At 44.2% G+C, this 18,321-nt stretch overlaps 2 protein-coding genes and 1 long non-coding RNA gene across 5 annotated transcripts in view; 2 read left to right on the plus strand and 1 right to left on the minus strand.

The window, feature by feature from the left end:
• LOC144729457 (disintegrin and metalloproteinase domain-containing protein 9-like) overlaps nucleotides 1–8,988 on the plus strand; it is a 25,613-nt gene extending 16,625 nt beyond the window's left edge. For both annotated transcript variants that reach the window (XM_078609765.1, XM_078609766.1), the window contains exons 18-23: nucleotides 552–657; nucleotides 2,280–2,373; nucleotides 3,100–3,172; nucleotides 3,334–3,419; nucleotides 3,817–3,904; nucleotides 5,254–8,988. In XM_078609765.1, coding sequence (XP_078465891.1) covers nucleotides 552–657; nucleotides 2,280–2,373; nucleotides 3,100–3,172; nucleotides 3,334–3,419; nucleotides 3,817–3,904; nucleotides 5,254–5,298 — 492 coding nt within the window. In that variant the 3' untranslated portion in view covers nucleotides 5,299–8,988. The remainder of the gene's footprint in view (nucleotides 1–551; nucleotides 658–2,279; nucleotides 2,374–3,099; nucleotides 3,173–3,333; nucleotides 3,420–3,816; nucleotides 3,905–5,253) is intronic.
• Nucleotides 1–13,671, minus strand: part of LOC144729460 (uncharacterized) — a 17,239-nt gene extending 3,568 nt beyond the window's left edge. Inside the window, exon 1 of the long non-coding RNA XR_013587706.1 lies at nucleotides 13,513–13,671. This is a non-coding gene — a long non-coding RNA (uncharacterized LOC144729460). The remainder of the gene's footprint in view (nucleotides 1–13,512) is intronic.
• On the plus strand, nucleotides 10,278–17,774 carry CFAP276 (cilia and flagella associated protein 276). 2 transcript variants are annotated; one of them, XM_078609767.1, is made up of 5 exons: nucleotides 10,278–10,617; nucleotides 12,142–12,258; nucleotides 14,475–14,590; nucleotides 15,787–15,905; nucleotides 16,442–17,774. In XM_078609767.1, exons 1-5 carry the CDS (start codon nucleotides 10,522–10,524, stop codon nucleotides 16,510–16,512), a joined length of 519 nt encoding a protein of 172 aa, XP_078465893.1. In that variant the 5' UTR covers nucleotides 10,278–10,521; the 3' UTR covers nucleotides 16,513–17,774. The 2 variants fall into 2 exon arrangements, with proteins under 2 accessions (XP_078465893.1, XP_078465894.1); XM_078609768.1 differs by having other exon boundaries at nucleotides 12,148–12,258.
• The last annotated feature ends 547 nt before the right edge of the window (nucleotides 17,775–18,321 follow it).

Below are 18,321 nucleotides of genomic sequence, written 5' to 3' on the forward strand. Positions count from 1 at the left end.
ATACATACAGTCAGCTCCCAATGGGTCACAAGTGCCACTGTGGGGCATTTTAGCCAATTTTAACCTATTGGGCATGGGGCTAGTGGCAACACATAAACTCGGCTTGAAATTGGTGAGCGGAGTTCAGTTTGGTTCCTGGCCACAGTTGGTGACATGAATTTGGTTCCTGTCCACAGCAAACATCAGTAGTGAGGTGCTAACTGACCGTTATTATTATTATTATAAGTAAAAACCTTCAAAAATGTTCGTTTAAATCGAATTTTAGGTGCCAAAGGGAGTAATTGGACATTTGACTATTTTACATCTATGAAAGAGCTTTATAGCTAATTGGATTCCTCCAGTATAAATAAATATTCTGATTCCGATTATGAATTTCACAGCGGTCGTGTAAACCGTAGCAGTGCCCCCATCGCAGTGGACATGAGAGAGATTGAAGCTAGCATGCGCATCGAGGTATTCGATTTATTCTTTCGCAGGCGTGGTTAATCCGCAAGCCGCAGATAATCAAGACCTAACGCTTCGTTTTGTTCGTTGGTGCCCACACGTCGCAGCAACACAACAACCGCAAGCACTGCCACTGCGCGGAGGGATGGGCTCCGCCAGACTGCTCCTCCACGGGATGTGGAGGCTCCGTCGACAGCGGCCCCACCTGCAAGAGTACGTTGGGGGTTTTTTGTTACTTCACGCGCACGTTTAATCCAGGAAAGCCTCACGACTTTTTTTTTAGGATGACCCCGCAGTGGGGAGAGGAGGCGAGGGCAGGTTGATGATTGATGTGACTAATCTCATTACAGCAAATTGTGGGGTCGTTTTTTTAAATCCGGCGCAGGCACTCGATGGCCTACTCTTGTGAATGATGTCTACTCTTGAAAACGAATTTCTCTAGATTTACATGTTTTTCTTTAGAACTGCTTTGTTTAGTTTGTTGTCTTTCCCCCGCACCTCCAATTAGCACAGTTGACTACGTACGGTTCGAAAAAAAGTTCAACATACATGTCAGGGGATCTTTAACGTCTACTGTGAATCAGACTGCGCACGTTATGGCGGTTACTACACACCACAGTAATATTCAGGGTGGCCGCTGCATTCGAACCCCGACTCGATGCAACACGCGGCAAATGTCCTTCCACAAAGGACATGTCACCACCCCAAAGTAAGTGGGCACACGTGTAAAGTTGACGGTGCGTTCTTTACGATTCTTTTGAGGTCCGAGCACTGAACCAGCACTGCTAAGACGCTGGGTTCACACCAGAGGTCGCAAATGGGTACCCATACCCGTACCCGGCCGGGTACGGGTACCCGTTCCCTACCCGTACCCTACCCGAAATGAGTGACAAACGGTTACTCACCAGTGACTCACGGCCTACCCGTACCCGTACCCGGCCGCACCAGGGTCGCAAACGGCTACCCGTACCCGCCCGGGTACGGGTAGCCGGGTATCGGGTAGGGTACGGGTATCGGGTACCCGATTGCGACCTCTGGTTCAAACCCAGGTTTTCAGCCGCCCACGATTAAACCCAGTTCTCATCTGTAACGAGCTGACAGTCTCAGACTTCCCAAAAAAACTTCGCGTTCAAGTTGTTTCTGCACCATATCTCACTATTTTCAAGCGCTGAGAATTAAAATGTTGGTTTGATTGTTACGGGATTAAAATTACTCGTATTCAGTGCAGGTGGGAAAGTATTGCCTCCTCTACTGTATGGCCCAGAGCTCACTTCACGGGATCTTAGAGGTAAGCTCTTTGATATCCACTTCCGTGGGCAGTTCTCCAAGACGAAGGGTTGTGCTGTTCTGCGAGTGATGTGAAAGGATACTTCATTTAAAAATGGCATTAATCCACACGCAAGAGCGAACACTCAAAGAAGGTGGGACCGTCACAGCTAAATTTACTGCATCAAGTGAGTAAATCTAGCTGTGACGGTCCCACCTGATGACGGAGACTTGTGTTGCCTCCGAAACGTCGTGATTTATTATTTTATTTCTATTATTACTTCTATTAATTAAATTATTATTTATTTTTTACCTACGTTACTTTACCAAAAAAGCTTAAGAGTATGAATCCTTGCAGTCACGAAAGCTTCAAATCTAGGACTCAAAGAAGGCACAGATTGGTTAACAATCAATGGCTAAACAATTCCCTCCCAGAGCTCTTATCTTTGTTGCCTGTTCTAAGCTGGGAGCACGGTTTCATCTCCTCTGCACCAAACTGCCGCGAGGCAACACGTGGCTTGTGGTTGCCAAGTGGTGCGCGTGTTATTTTTTTTGCCATTTGTTTCCAGAGCGCAGCAGGCTGTGGCCGCTGTCCGTGACGCTGCTTATCGTTGGAGGAATAGCCATCTACCTTTACAGGAGAAATTACAGCAACAAAAAAAGGTACTCGTTTGCCCTCCTTTCGTCCGCTTGCAGTTGCTATCGCAGGGCAAATATACACATCACTCGGCCACCCGTTTGCGCTCAAGTGCTCGTGAACTGCGCGCACACAAATGGAGGAACAGAGAAGGGGAAGACAGAAAAGCAGGTGGCTAGACGAGGGTGGCACAATATGTAGAAGAGCATTGTTAAGATTGAATTAAAGATAATTAATGGCTAAAGAAAGAGGGCCATGGTGGACGTTCGTTCGGCCCCATTATCGTCAATGAGCTGACGGAAGGGACAGATTACGACGACGATGATGAATCGTACACTCATCATCAGTGAGAACAAAAATGTTTCCCCCTGCTGAAAATGACCAACTGGGGTGCTGGAAATTCCACTTTCCCATGTTGGCGCCCAGTCTATTTTTACAGGATTTACCACTGTTGATGACCCACAAAATGGTGGTCACTTTATCGGCCCCCGGAGGGATGATGGTCCAAGTCGACTTCTCCAAATCAGGATTGTGAACGCACGTGCTCCCTCCCTTGGCTGCCATTGGTCTCCATCACTGGCCACTTACAAGGAGATATAGGGGCTCCACCGTGTATTAATTAGTATTTGTAATAACGATTCGAGCCTGCTTATTCTTTGCAACCTGCTGTCTTGGCACAAGTACAATGGCCACACAGCTAGCTGTGTCTGTGTGACGACATGAAGTGACCCTGGTAAATGTTTATGCTACAGATCTCAAAACAATGCTCAGCAGCTTAACCCAGAACCACCTGCGGGGTCTACCCACGCACCGCAAAAACCTTGGGTGAGTCTCCACTTTTTTTCAACTGCTTTACAACTAATGTTAATGGTCTCTGCTGTCCAAAAAGCGAGGGTCTCTCTGCTGTTCACGAGTGTGCCTCAAGTGTCGGAGTGAGATCACGTCAGTGTTACATTTGTAAGTTGACACCGAGTGTGCGTGGCCAGAATGCACCAGCAGCGCCCGCGGACTGGGACAGCCACCCCTCGACCACAGGACCTTCTTGGAACGACCCTCCCAGCCGCCCTCCCAGGCATGCGCTCCAACCCCGTACACACACACAGACATGTAGACTCGCAGTCCGAGCGTTTCGCCCATTCCTCTTGAGACGGCAACAACCCTGCTCACGAGTACGCTCGATCCATTCTGGCGAATTGCCCGATGATGCTGGATGCAATTACCAGCGAAACGTCGTACTCAAATTGTAAATGTTGTGGTTTCACGCTTCAACACACCGGTGGGCTAAAGCAGTGAACTATTTGTCTTTTGTCAACGTGACACTTTTTTACTGATTGGCCGTGTCGGGTGGTGGAGGGTTACGACACATTTATAAATAACGCGATCTAAACCCAAAAACGTTGATTATGAATAATATTGGTCGCGAAAGCCTAGGTGTTAAACTGACGCTCGATCTGCGTGCGTGTTTGCAGACCCAAGGCTCCCGCGGTTGGGGTTGGAAGTACAGCTAACGCGCACACTCCCAGCCAACCGTACGCAGTGCCCGACTACTGGAGCCAGGTGAGACATCGATTCAATATCGGCATGGTCTACGTCAACTTAAAAGCACACATTCCTGGACGAGAGAACGACATTGATTATGGCATCATAAGCTTCACATTAAGTGATGGCTACTATTCGATTGACCTTGGTATTTGAAGATAAAAATGTAAGTGCAATACAATTTATTAATGTTCATTTGTCTGAGCAGAGGCCATGATTTATTACTCAAATGAGCATTGGAAGTGGTGCCGTCCTGAGCTAGTGGTGGAAATTCCACATTTCTCTGGTGGGGGCCCAGTCTCTTCTTGGGACAACTGTTGACTTCCCCACAACGGGGTACCCTTTTTATCGACCACAGAAGGGATGATGGTCTTAATGAATCCCCTAGTCTTGTCACCGAGGCACCTGGTTGGAATATATTCTGCTTCACCCTAAGTGCTAAAATTCCATCATAATTATCACTACACTGGGCTTGCAATCCAGAGGTCGCCAATCTCCCAGCAACGGCAACTGAAACTTTGGGCACGTTTCTTAAATCCCCCTGCCTCTGTCTGCTCAGCAGTATCAATAGATAAACCACAGTTAGTCGAATGGCATGTGTGGTGGGGTAAAGTGTGGGTACTCTTACCACTTTAAACACTTGTGGCCAACGTTGAATAATAGGCCGATATACCCATTGGACAGTGTTGAGAATGAAACTGGCACTATTTGGACACACATGTAGGATGAACAACAACACTGAAAATGTTGTGTGTTGTTGTTGTTGTAAGGAAAAATGGAAGGAACCAGAACGAGAGGATGACCTAACAGAGAATGGCTTGATGGTGACAAAATACATTGGTGCTGGAAATACGTGCGCTTCTTGAGCATATTGGCACAAAATTTCGATCTAAAGCTTTCGTGACTGCAGGGATTCATATTATTGGTTCTTTCGGTAAAGTCACGTAGAAGGGAAACAATAAAATAATAAAAAATATAAAAACAATAAAATTCTCACGTTTCGACTGCAACACAAACAATCATCATCACGTGTGAAATCCACAGAATTGTATTGTTTTATATTTTTATTATGTTATTGTTTCCCTTCTACGTGACTTTACCGAAATAACCAAGAATATATTGGCACAAAAACGATTGCAGAAATGTGCAACGCAAAAACAACGAGGCTTTCCTTGATAACACCCCCATAGGAAAAATGGCATGCTCCACCGTGGTAATCAAGTTAAGCATGGTCTGTTAGAAGGCCTAGCAGTACAGTATATGCGCGAGTCCACTATCTATGGCGGAATATCCAACGCTACAGGGAAAGAGTGTTTACCGTGAATGTATGTTTTAATGCATTTTCTTTCTACTTTTAATGTAAACAGGCTTCGGATGGTGACATTTCAAGTGGACCTTTGAACAAGTACTGAATATACTCAACGTTGCCTCTGAAAATGCCTACAGTTGACTGTAAATGACGAGTGACTGACAGCACTTATCACAGCAGTGGGACAGATGCATCACCTACGGATCACTCCTATCAGTTCGGGTTGTGCTGCTCATTGTCCGATACCATGTCCAAGTTTTGGCATCGTAGCACAACTGCAAAAAACCTCCACACTCGTCTAACTTTTCATTCAAGACGATCATCAACGTTGATTAGAAGCTTTCGTGACTGCAGGAATTACTCTTTGGTTCTTTCGGTAAAGTCACGTGACTTTACTATCATCAACGTTTTCAACAGCGTACACATTCTACCTGTCATCCTGTTCACGTTGTCCCGTTCAGAAGACGACATTTGCATGCTTATTCTCAGAAAAATATATTTATCCACATTTCAATGTTTTTAAAAGCGTACATAGGCTCTCTCGCTAGCATATGCATGTTATGACTGTGACAAAAATTACTCGCGTTGAATATTCTCTTATACCTCTTCTACTGGACAAACGAGCCATGCCAGGGCTGTGCCAAGCCAGCCTGGCACAGCTCAGAGGCACCAGGTTATTTCCCAAACAGCATCTGGAATATGTATTCATACTGGAGGAATCCGATGAGCTATTAAGCTTTCTCTTTGCAATGTCCAGTCGGGGCGGGTAAGAACTTTACAACAAAACAAAAACACGACAGGAGTGCAAAGTATGGGAACGATAAACAAATCACTTAAACATATACAAATAAGACGACATTATTTTTGTCTTACCAGGTAAAGCCCACTGAGATATAATTTTTTTTTATAGAAATGACCTGGCCACAAATGATAGCTCAACCAGGGGCTAAGTTGTGACTACTGAAGTTGCTCGCAATGAACCAGTTGTGATCCACATCGTATACCTCGACGCAGCTTCCACTGCATTATCTAAAGTCAATCTTCCAATAACCTTGCCATTGGGGATAGCGTAGCACAGTTTTGGTTCAGGCTCAGCACGGCAAATCGACAGTGGAAAACTAAACGTACTGCGAGGGCCCGCCCTGGCTTGGCTTGGATGTGTCAGTGGAAAAAGGGTATGACTGCTATTTGCTTCCCAAACAGCAGTACTGGGGAGGCCTTCAGCCAATTGTTGATGACCCTTATGAGGTCACATACGTTTTAATGCAATATTGTGTTTTTAGAGAAATATTGCACGTTTGCAACAGCTTGCTTAAATGCTTTAGAAACAGTGCATAACTGTAAATGTTTGCGTACAACTGGGTGTATATTAATTGCAAAATGACCAGTAGCTTTCCCTTGTAACATGCATACAAAAACCAGTGGCGTAAGCAAATAATTGCAGGGCTGCACCTATACTTGGTCTGTAGAAAATACAACGACAAAACTACCACACTTGGTCAGAAGAACAGGGTCAGAGATTGGTTGAACAACCTCCTGTGGGAAAGTCAGGGTGGGGAATTGGAATTCATCGACCCAAAGAATAATTGGGGGGGAAAAACTTGAGACAGATTAGCTTGCAGTTGCTTCAGCATGGTGGGAATACTTAATGGAAATGCATATATGTAAAATTATGTTAGAGCCGCAACTTTTGTCAATTACTCGAAATGTGATCTGGTAAATGGACCGAGCTGTATAAATCACGTAACGCCGCACCTCATGGTAGATCATTATATAATTCTGTATGTCTACAGTTGTGGAATTTTAGTGTGGAGAAAAAATAGAATTCCTATATTTGTGTGGCTTAGGCATGCCACTGGTAAAAAAAAACACAGTTGAAAAGGTTTTTTTAAAATCAAGTGTGATTACCACATTGTTGGTGACAAGATACTGCATATACAGTAGACGTAACCGTGGCTTAATTTCGAACTGAAAATGTTCATGGTCAGACCAGGAGGTGGCATGTGATGAGTAGCCACAGCCAAAGAGATCGGATCGGATGTGGTGAGTCGGATGCAAAAATATTTTTCGGGTCACCCACCTGGGCAGACCTGGTTGAATATAAGCCCTGGATAAAGCACTTAGTGATACTTGAATCCTATCATGTGGGTAAGAATTGTTCATTTATGAATCACACAGATTATATGTAAATGTTAGATTTATGTTTGTGGTCGAACTAGATTGAAGACAAACGATATGAATCTATTAAAATTAGACTAATTTATTTCATGATTGAATCAGGATCCCAAATAATGACGCGTGGGTGGAAGGTTAATCATTCAATTCCTAAAATACAATCAGGGATGACAAGCGGCTGCACTATCACGGCGAGTATTTAAATTGTGCACATTAACCTGGGAGGGTTTTTGCAATTCTACAATCATTGAGTTGCCGAGGGCAAGTGTATTAAAGCAAGTACATGGTAGAATATATAGCATGCACTGCTTGCTGAGAGGGACGAAGCAATGCACCCCTCTGATTAATGTAGTGACACTTTACATAGAGCAATTTATTTTGTATTGAGCTTTCTTATTTTTTAGTACAAGCATTTCTCTATATTCCCCGAATTTGCTTTGCCGTGTAAATATAAACCTAGTAACTTTACCTTTTTAAATAGCATACGCTCAGAGCCCAAGTAATCTTAATGATATCTCAACTACAATGAATGATCACGTGTATATTTTAAAATAAAAATGTATAGCCATTTGTCCATGCACTGCTGCAGCATTCCTGTGTACATATGCAGAATTATTTCATAATGTGCAGAAACTAGAAATGTATGTGCTTGGTCTTCAATTAAATACAATGACTTTCCTTATATTGGCTGAAAAGAGCTTTCCGTGGTGCCTTACAATCTACTTCATGTATGTGCACGCATTGCAATTCATAATAACAAGTTAAATAAAACTTAGCTATTGTAGCATTCATATTACCTCGACTTGCCAAGCTAGGCATGTAAATAAAATAAAATCATTATACATGAATGGGCAGGAGGCATATTTTGAGGAACTGATGAAGCACTCCCGTGGCATATTAGAAAGCTGCTCTGTTATTTATGATTTTTCGGTATGGGAGTCCTGAATTATTATTATTATGGGAATGTGACCAGTGCTGCCAGGTGAAACATTTCAAAATCCCTACGTGGACACAATACAAGGGAGCAAATTACTGATTCATCACCACGTCCCAGCCCTTGCCATTGTAGTGCACGGATAATGTGTCGCGTTGTGTGATTTTGATGTATGTCCATATGTATTGTTTGTGAAATCTCAAACTAGTTAATTTACACGTGCGCTTGTTTTATCCAATCAGAAAACGCAATTAATGCTGTTTACAATTATTTGTTTTAATTACGTGGAATGGTGTGTTACTGTATATGCATTTTGGCACAATGGGAATTGGCAGCATATAACATGTACATTACATACATTAGAAAATCATAAATAGTAATGTTTAAATTATACACTCATTCCGTGAGTGTGAATGCATTTGTGCAAATGTACATTCAGTTTTAAAAGCCATGTCTAGTCATTTGTATTCGCTAATGCATTTTTTACCAAGGCAAAAACCGTGCCTTATTTTTTCACAATGTGCAAATTGCAATAGGAAAACATGTTATTTCCTATAATATCCCGTAGTTCCAGACTTTTGAACAGTGGACAAAAGTTAAACATTATAAACCTCGTCTATGTCAAGATTCACAGCAAACATATACTTAAAAATTGTTTCATTAAAGAAAGTGATCCACCCCCAAGCGGCGTTTGCATTTTTTGCATCACTTATACTGAATGTGTTGTGAGCATTGCAAATACATTCCCGAAACACTTGCAGCAGTTCCCAAGGTATGGACAAAACAATGTCAGCACCACGTTTCTAAATGAACGAGGCACCTAATAGATTGTGGGAGACCAGACCCATTCACACATGGATTGAGCCTCACTCCAAAATGTCACTTCTGGCCATTATCTGGAGACGTTTTGGGTTTCAGCGAGTATATGTTTGCAGTAATTATAAAAAAAACATCAGAATGCAAGTTTCGATAGAATTCCCGAATCACTTCTGTCACATGAGCCCCGAGTCGCTGGTTGTGGATGAGCGGGGTAGCAGCAGCAGCCTCTGCTTAGCACCACACTCTCCCGCAAACTCAGCACAAAGGCCCCCCCTTACCCCCCCCCCCCCCATCGTTCATCATTCCTTAGTCCCCCCCCCCCATCGTTCATTCCTTAGCCCCCCCCCCCATCGTTCATCATTCCTTAGCCCCCCCCCCCCCCATCGTTCAATCCTTAGTCCCCACCCCCCATCGTTCATCATTCCCTAGCTCCCCCATCGTTCATCATTCCCTAGCCCCCCCCCCCCATCGTTCATCATTCCCTAGCCCCCCCCCCCCCCCCCCATCGTTCATCATTCCCTCATCGCCCCCCACTGGGGGGGTACTGATGCCCGCACGGCAGAGCGACGCGCTGAGCCGCAGCTCCCCCTCCCTCTCATGGGGGGGCGCTCCCGGTACGCATCGTCGTAAAAAAAATCATTATTCACAATCTTTATTTATAGTGGAGGAATCCGATGAACGATAAAGCTCTTTTTGCACAGTTGTCCACTAGGGGCGGGTCAGAACGTTACAACAACAAAGACAAAAACACGATCGGAGTGCAAAGTATAGAAGTAAATAAATAACTTCGAAAAAAAATACACAAATAATATGCAACTAGATTTTTTTTTATCTTACCAGGTAAAGCCCACTGAGATATTAGCTTCTTTGATTGTGATGATAATAATCGAACAACAACAAAAAACACTTCTGGATGGAATTCCCAAAATCTTTACAGGAACCTAAGCCGGCTCAGTCTCCTCTCGGATCGATAGCCTCAAGGTGCACCTGGCCTGGCACCGGCGCCGCGGTTGATTTCGGTGCAATGGGCCACGCTCCCCACCTCCACGTTTAAATGCCCCAGCCAGCTGATCGATGGTTGCCATGGTTGTTGTTGTTGCTGTTGCCATGGTTGTTGTTGCCATGGTTGCTGTTGCCACGACTACGTTGCCACGTGGCTACAAACAAACCCCGCGGTGGGCGAGGCAGGCAAGGCCGCGGCGTACGCTCCAAATTCTCTCTCGCATAAGTCCCGCACGGCACGCCACCCCCACCCCCCTCTCATCATCCCACCGCTTCAACAACCTCTCGAGACCTCTCGGCACGAGTGCCTCACCAGAGAGCCCCATCGCTCGCCTCGTTGGCCGGCACCAGAGGAGCTCACGCCGGCAGCCCCCACCACCACCAAAATCCAGCGAGATGGTTGACGCCTCTTGGACCTCCACGAGAAAGCCCTACCCCATGCCGACCCTGGAGAATGACGAGAGCTTCACGGGGACACGCCTGCGACACACCGTGAGTGACCGCTGCACCTCTCAGCTGTCTCCCCCCCCCCTCTGTCTGACCCGGGAGGTGGCCGTGACCTTACGCGTGGTGTTAATACCGTGTTGGCATCAGCCAGCATCATCATCATCATCGCCGCCAGTAGCCTCATTACAGCTCCTTACTATTAAAATTCCTTCCCTTTATTACTGCTAACCCTACCTCCTCCCTTTGTTGCTGCTAATCCTACAATGCACGGGCATAATATGACTTTAAGACCCCCCCCCACCTCCTACACATTCATTCGTCAATGCGCCCTTCCTCCCCTAACCTAGCTTAAATATACGCTGCCAAGTTGGTGGTGTTCATTCAGACGCTGTCTTTCCGACAGACCTGTTCTTCACCTGAGGATGGCTGCTTGCGTTGTGGCCGAAACGTCGTGAGAATTGTATTTTATGTTAAATTTGTATTATTCCCCTTCTACGTGACTTTACCGAAAAAAACCAAGAAGATGATTCCCTGCAGTCACGAAAGCTTTAAATCGAAAAAAGTCATTGATTACTTCTCTCACTTGTTTATTGTATATTACCAGGATAAGGCCAGCTGGGCTATGTAGCTCTTTTCAGAATGCGACCTGGCCACAGATGCTGCTTGTTCGACGAAGTGGCTTATCGTGTGGAAACTTATAGCAGTCAAATTATCTAAACGCACGATTCTAAATGTGGAGGGAAATACCGGAGGACCCGGAGAAAAACCCACGCGACCACGGGGAGAGAGACACGCAAACTCCAAATATACAGCAGGCGTCATTAATCAACACCATCACCATAATATAGACCGGTATGAACGTAATTGCCATCATTATTAACCACTATTACCTTCATCATCAGTATCATGATCATCATTTGACATCAGCAGCTCGCATCAAACCCACCATAATAACTATATCATCATCATCATCAAACGTAAAACTGTCTTAAGCATCGGGTAACATCACCATCATTAATCTCAACTCTATTAGCTTATTTCACCGCTCCCATTACTAATAACTTCACGTTTTAAATTACTCCAACAATGGTTTTAACGATTTGAAAAACACACCTTTTCACAATAGTGCAGCTAAAAGAAAGGCCCGAAATTAGGCCTGAGACATTGAAAATTGCAATGGGAAATGTATCCCGAGGGCCGAGGCAAACATTGATTTGAATGACCAGTTAAAGCTGGTACGTAAGTTTAACTTATTTCGTGCCCGTACGTAGCCAACCGTCCTACTCGGAGATGCGGGTGAAGGACACCACATTAAACAGTAAAAAGCAGTTGTATAGAAATTGGTGTTTTTTTTCAATCAAGACGACGATTTAAAAGCAAGCAGCCCCAGTGGCCTTGGAAGGAGCGTTCCAGACGACCGCAAAAGCGCATCTCTGAAAGCGCCGTCGTCTTTGTTCGATGGCCGAGCAACACAAAGACCCCCCCGGCCCGCTGGCTGTGGTCATCTTGGCCCCACCGTGTGGCATGGGACAAAAGTAGCCACTCACTGTGCCGCCAATGTTTGTCCAGACGCAGAGGTACGGCGAGCCGGCGTACATGGGGCAGTCGCAAGAGCCTTGGCAGAGGCTGCACGGCTCCAACACCCTGGCCAGCGCCCACCGCCGCAACGCAGGCCAGCACCATCAGGTGCCCTCTCCGCACCCCACGGTGGCGACGGGGACACGCACGGTGCCGCCGTGCATTGAAGCAAACCCGTCAACAAACCCATGCGGGTTACACCGCGTATTCTTGTACAGGGAAATTGAGAGTTCATGTCCATACGGCGCACAGCCGTTTCAATCATGGGTGGGAAAAACCCGATTTTTCCAGCGGCAGGCATCGGGTTTTTTTCTTTAATACAATTAAACCCGATTTCGGGGAATTAAAACCGGGTTTAATGAATACGAAACTCTGATAGGCTTAGGCTGCTTCCTCGTCGGTGCTGTTATCGTCGGGCACGGGGTAGTCATAGAATGCGGGCAGGCTGGTCGTGATGAACACGAGCTTCTTCACAATCGTGGGCGCCAGTGAGTTCCTTCGCTTGGAACGGATGAAGCCCATCGTTGAGAAGTGCGGTTCTACAATTAGAACCAATTAAACCGGAATTCTCCCAATCTCAGATGATCGGGTTTAATATAAAATACAATTAAACCTAAAAAACCCGACTGTGCCACCCTTGGTTTCAATAGGGGCAACATTTGTTTGTGTCGATTTGTGTTTCTCCTTTGTGATGATGGGGCTTTGTAGGATACACGTTGAGGTTTACAAGGGCACGGGGTGACCAATAAGGTATGAATTTGGTCCGTAATAAAGTAGGGCACTGATAAGGGGTTGACGGGCACGTCGTAACGTCAAAGATAACTACTCCACACACGCAGCAAAGATGCCCCATTGACGGCAGTCAAAAGGCAAAGTGGTTTTGTTGTCGTCTCTGCTTACACGGCCATGGGGATGATGCTGCACACGTACAAGATTGCTGCACCACCAAACGAGATGTAACGTTCCTAATATTTTGACTTAGGATAACGAGGAGGTGCAAACAGCCGGGGAAGACGGCACATTTAGTCGACGAGACCGAGAGGCAATCATCCCCCTCGGGCCTGCGGATGACTGGGGGGGGGCCTTCGGGTCCCGATTCGAACCTAGGAGGCCAAAACCTCAATAGTGAAGTCTAATCTACTCCAAGTAAGACAAGAATAGACAATAACAGTAAGGAATAGTTCTTATTTAAAAGCCAACGTATTATAACCAGTCTGAATGCTGTAACTTGTTACAAAACAGTCCCCTCGCGCTAAAAATTCAGAGGCCAAGTGGTAAGCGAACAGTGCAGGACTTACTGCACGACGTTTAATACTGATGAAATTAACACAAAAGCAATCGTTATAAATTATATTTTCTCACCTCGTGTTCTTCCTTCCTCTGCCCGATGAAGTTGACCTTATGAGAAAAATAAATCCTCGCCGACTTTCTGCTCCGTTTGCACGGTCGAATCATCGCCGTGTAAACGAAGTCGGAATCGTGTGGGAAGATGGGCCCTGAATGTAGATTCTGTGCCATAAATCGATCCACGGTGGCCTTAAATAGACGTCGTAAACGCATGTCGCTAATCGGGATGTCGTAAACCGGATGTAATGTTTCCAAAATTTTACTTTCACATTTTTTGTGTGTTAACTGACGCTTCAATATACAATAAAGCACTACTTGATTGACTGTTAATGTTTCGCAAATGTTCTGCGCTCCAAAAAAAATTGGCTCGTAAAAAAACCGAATCTGGAGTAACAAACTCACACTTTTGCTCCATTATAGTACGGATAAGCAATTTGAACGATTGGATGCAAAAAGGAGCATCTAATGCAAGTTCTTTAGTAATATATCGTGGATAGAGGTAAATGGAAAGCCATGATCGCCAGCGTCCGTGAGAAAGGATGTGGCAGTGGTGTGAACTCCATATTCTAATGGAATAATTTAACACGCAGGGTTTCGGTTTGACGCATAGGCTGGTATAAACCTGCATTTCTATCGCGTGGCCGCTGTTGGTTTCCCACGATTTGGTGCTTGTCACATCCAGAGGTCCCTCATTAAGCTTTATAAACATGTATAATGTGCTCGACAACAGCACTTTCCCCAACACACTTGTGGAAGCACACGTGAAAACTTGTGCACACACGCAAACAAACGTTTAACTACACACAAATACTTGCCCATGTGTTTGCTTACACTCATAGATAGTGTATTTTTTTGCAATGATGTAGCTTTCATTGTACATTGTGTCTGCATGTGCGCGTTGTGCTTCTGGGCCTGTGTGGTGTGCGTTTTGATGGTGTGTCGCGTTACTAACTGGCTGTGTTGTGCTCAAACTCAAGGTTCCCAGAGACAGTCTGGATTTCGTCCTCCAGTCCTTGTACGATCACCACTCTGGATTCCTGCAGGGGAAAAATGAGACCTTGGTGCAGAGGGAAACTGTGAACAGTGTGGATGGGTATGGAGCACCCACGCTGATGTGCTTTTAATATAACATAAATGCACATTCAAGTTTAAGATGTGGCAGACTAGAAAAGACAAACTGGAGGTTATCCTTGAAAGGTTAGAGGAACACAAGATAAAGGATCTAGCCCTGCCATAGAAATGTGAAATTTCCACGGTTGGCTCACGGCTATAAACAAAAGATAAAAACAATTCTCTGTTGAGTTGGATACCATTTTGACTTTTTAAAAGTTAGTGTAGAAAATTTTAGATGTTAAAACCATAGAACATGTGATGACTCATCTAGAGAACCCTTTTAAAAGAGTCTGGTATATAATTTCACTGAAAAGCCTCAGAGAGCTCCATAGAAGAGTCTTGTTACAGTAGTGCCAATTTGAAACCTTAAAGTGGAACCTAATCAACAGAAATTGTCCCAGTCATCAATTGCATGCTTACACGCGCCTTGTGAAATCATTAAACTACATGTGCGTGTGCATGCATGCTCATCAATTGTCTTCAGCAGCCAATTTAATTAATAACATGCCCATAAATCACGAGGAGCATCTGTCTTTTTTCACGTGATCTTAATTGTTGTCGTGATTACAATTTGTGCAGTACCATCGGTGTCATGTTGTCATGATAAGTAAATTTTTAATCAGCTTTCAGTGAGCAGTGCGAGTAAGAAAGCAGTTCCCAGAATGACATCATGATGCTATTTCTGAAGCACCTTTCTTGTGCATGCGATAATTGTAAATTCGTACATTTGGTATTTGCACCGGTCTATCATGTAGGCGCCATGCTTCAGTCGGGGGTAATGTTGCTTTGCGATTTTATCCAGTTACGTAATCTGTGGCACACCTTTATCATGTCTTGCAAAGATTGCCCGTTGAAGGGCAAACCAATTTTTTTGTCTTAATTGATTTAATATTATGAATTGAGTGAGACTTTATTTAACTATATTAACTCTATTTAACGTGGGTATTTTTTTTGTTATGCACTAATTCGTGACTGAATTCATTAGACCATCAACTCGTTTCACTTGAACACCTATTTTATTCATCACAGGTCTGCTCAGATTCAAATCCAGGATGTCAGCGGGTGCCGGCCCAGTGCTTTGACACCGCATTCGCCCTCCTAAGTCTCCGGGCCACCTCCTCCACATTTGCCTTTTCGCAACAAACCCTTTGCGTGTTCCACGTTGGGGGGCTGCAGGTGGGCCCTGAAGACCCGCGTCGAGGAGAATCCCGACAGCGGAAATCCGAGCGGCCTGTCCCTGCGCAGATTCACCGTCCCCAACAAGGAAACGATCCATGCGATCGCTGGGGCCATCCGTGAGCAATGCATCCTGGGACACAATTCTTGCCATTTGTTTTGCCATTTTTCCACAATTAAGTTTCGGGAATGCTGCCATGGTGTAATGGTGAGCACACTGGACGTGTCATTCAGAGATTGCCGGTTCGAATGGGAGGCCAAATACCTTCTACTTTCATATAGTGGAGGCCTTTCTGTCAGCAGTGGCATCGGAAATTGCAGGGCTGCACTTGTACATTTACATTCCAATTGCAATATTGGTCTCATGTTATGAGGCAAAGAAGTTATATTCATAACTATTCTATACTCATCAGAATAGTTATTTAGACTGGAGGAATCCGATGAGATATGAAGGTCTTTTTTCACAGATATCCACACTAGAGGCACACCTTCTTTATGCATCTACAAATAAAAGTGTCTGTTCGACGTCAAAAAAACACGTTTTATCAACTCTCATTGAGAGGCCAACTCACTTAACCTGAGTAGCCAGTTTAGCCACGGGCATCTTCCCGTACGACTGAACAGGGGTGTGATCTTCGCCTCTGCGTGTGCACAGAGAGTCACCACTCAGCCGCCACCAACCGCGGATATTCGCGCAAGCAGGACGGAGGTTTCTACTGCACCTAGAGCGTGACTCGTCTGGCCTGCGGGGAACGCAGGTGCCCAGAGTCTTCCAGACGAAGCCCACCTGCATTTTGTGTCAATCCAAACTCAACGTTCGCCCAAATTGCACAGGGACGCTGTGGATTGCATTTCGAAGTGGCGGTGAAAAAATACCCCATTCCGACATTTTTAAATGTTAATTATACATGGCCCAGGACTTTACTAAAGTATGAAAAATAAAAACCGGTTTTACCCTTTCTGGCAATAAAACAGGTGTTAAGATGTTCAAACACCAAATAGAAAATCTGGATTTGAAGTTTTTCGTGACTGCAGGAATCCATACTCTTTGGTTCTTTCGGTAAAGTCACGTAGGTAGAAAAATAAAATAGAAACCTTTTGCAAGGAATCAAGTTTGCATTAACCACACGTACTTGTGGTGAACATGTTCTGATAATATATGCATTGTCTTTGGTACTGCAAAAAAAGGTCCCATGATATCGACTTTCCTATTAAATACATGAATCTCGATGGGCTCGCACCTGAATTAAGTAAAGGCAATGTCTTCCAAAGAAAGTTTCTTAATTTTGCTACCTTTACATATGCATTTTAATTAACATGTCGATTGTTTTAAAGAGGATTATAATTACTATGATAATTAGTGTCAATCAATTGAGAAAATTGGATTGACAGTTGCTAAACTGAGCTCAATTGAGGGAAATTCCAATAATGACTTGAACAATAAGTAATCACGTTGTCCGTGGAATGTTGCACAATGACACCTGGGATCGCTGTGTTCGGATGCTGTTCCAATGCCTGGTCCGCTTCCTTGATTAAATAATGTATACAGAGGTTACTGTAGCTGTTTACATTTGACCTTTTCTGTATTTCTAGATGTAATCTCTAATCAGAGCTGTTTTTGAAACTTAAGCACAGTTTTCAGTACTCTCAATATATGAATATATATTTGAATGAAATACTCTACTTGATATCATTGCCTTAACCTTGCTAGATTACACTACATTTACAAGTATTAAGAACTATCGCAGAAGAATCCAGTATTACTGGTGTTGTGAGAAACAGTGTTTAATTATTGGGACTTGAGTGGCCAGCACCATTCTTGCAAGATGCATATTTCATTTCGAGTCGACCGAGCTACTAACACAATTATAATCCGATTAGTGACTGCTGTGGCGTTATAGCATTTCTAGCAAGGTGTTTCTTGAAATCACAATTTATAGAGATATGCATTTCTCAAGACGCTCTTAATAAAACACATTCCATCACGAGCATGACTGTGACTGTTTTTCATGGCAATGCAGGCGTTGAATCTTCAGATCGTAACAAACCCTTGTATGTGAATACGTCTTTAATGCTGGATATTTTACCAATACATCCATTACCTACAAAACACCTAATGAAAGATGGTGTGGTTAAGCTCCACAGAAGGTATTCTCTCATTAAATAGTTCATTTACACGTGCATGTACTTTTTTCCTAAAGCATCTGAATACTTTAATGGTTTATTCAAATCCAATTAACAAAAAAGTGCGGAACATCAGGCAAGACAATGTTAGGCAAGCAAATGTTAATATTGGTTACGGCTTATTAACTTGGTTCAATATTCTATTTGAAAAGTGTAAACCCGAACATAAGTAACTGAAAAATACCAAATTATGTTTCATATCTACAGTATATGAGAACAACCAATTATAATGATCATCATCATCCATATTCAATCCATTGCTGGATGGAGGCCTTCCCAAAGCCATCACATCTCCGAACCCTGCCATGGAGCAATCCATTGAGTACCTGCATTCCAGCGGACTTAACACAA

The sequence above is a fragment of the Lampetra planeri genome, chromosome 32, assembly GCF_965212315.1.
Source record: "Lampetra planeri chromosome 32, kcLamPlan1.2.h2, whole genome shotgun sequence".
NCBI lineage: Eukaryota > Metazoa > Chordata > Hyperoartia > Petromyzontiformes > Petromyzontidae > Lampetra > Lampetra planeri.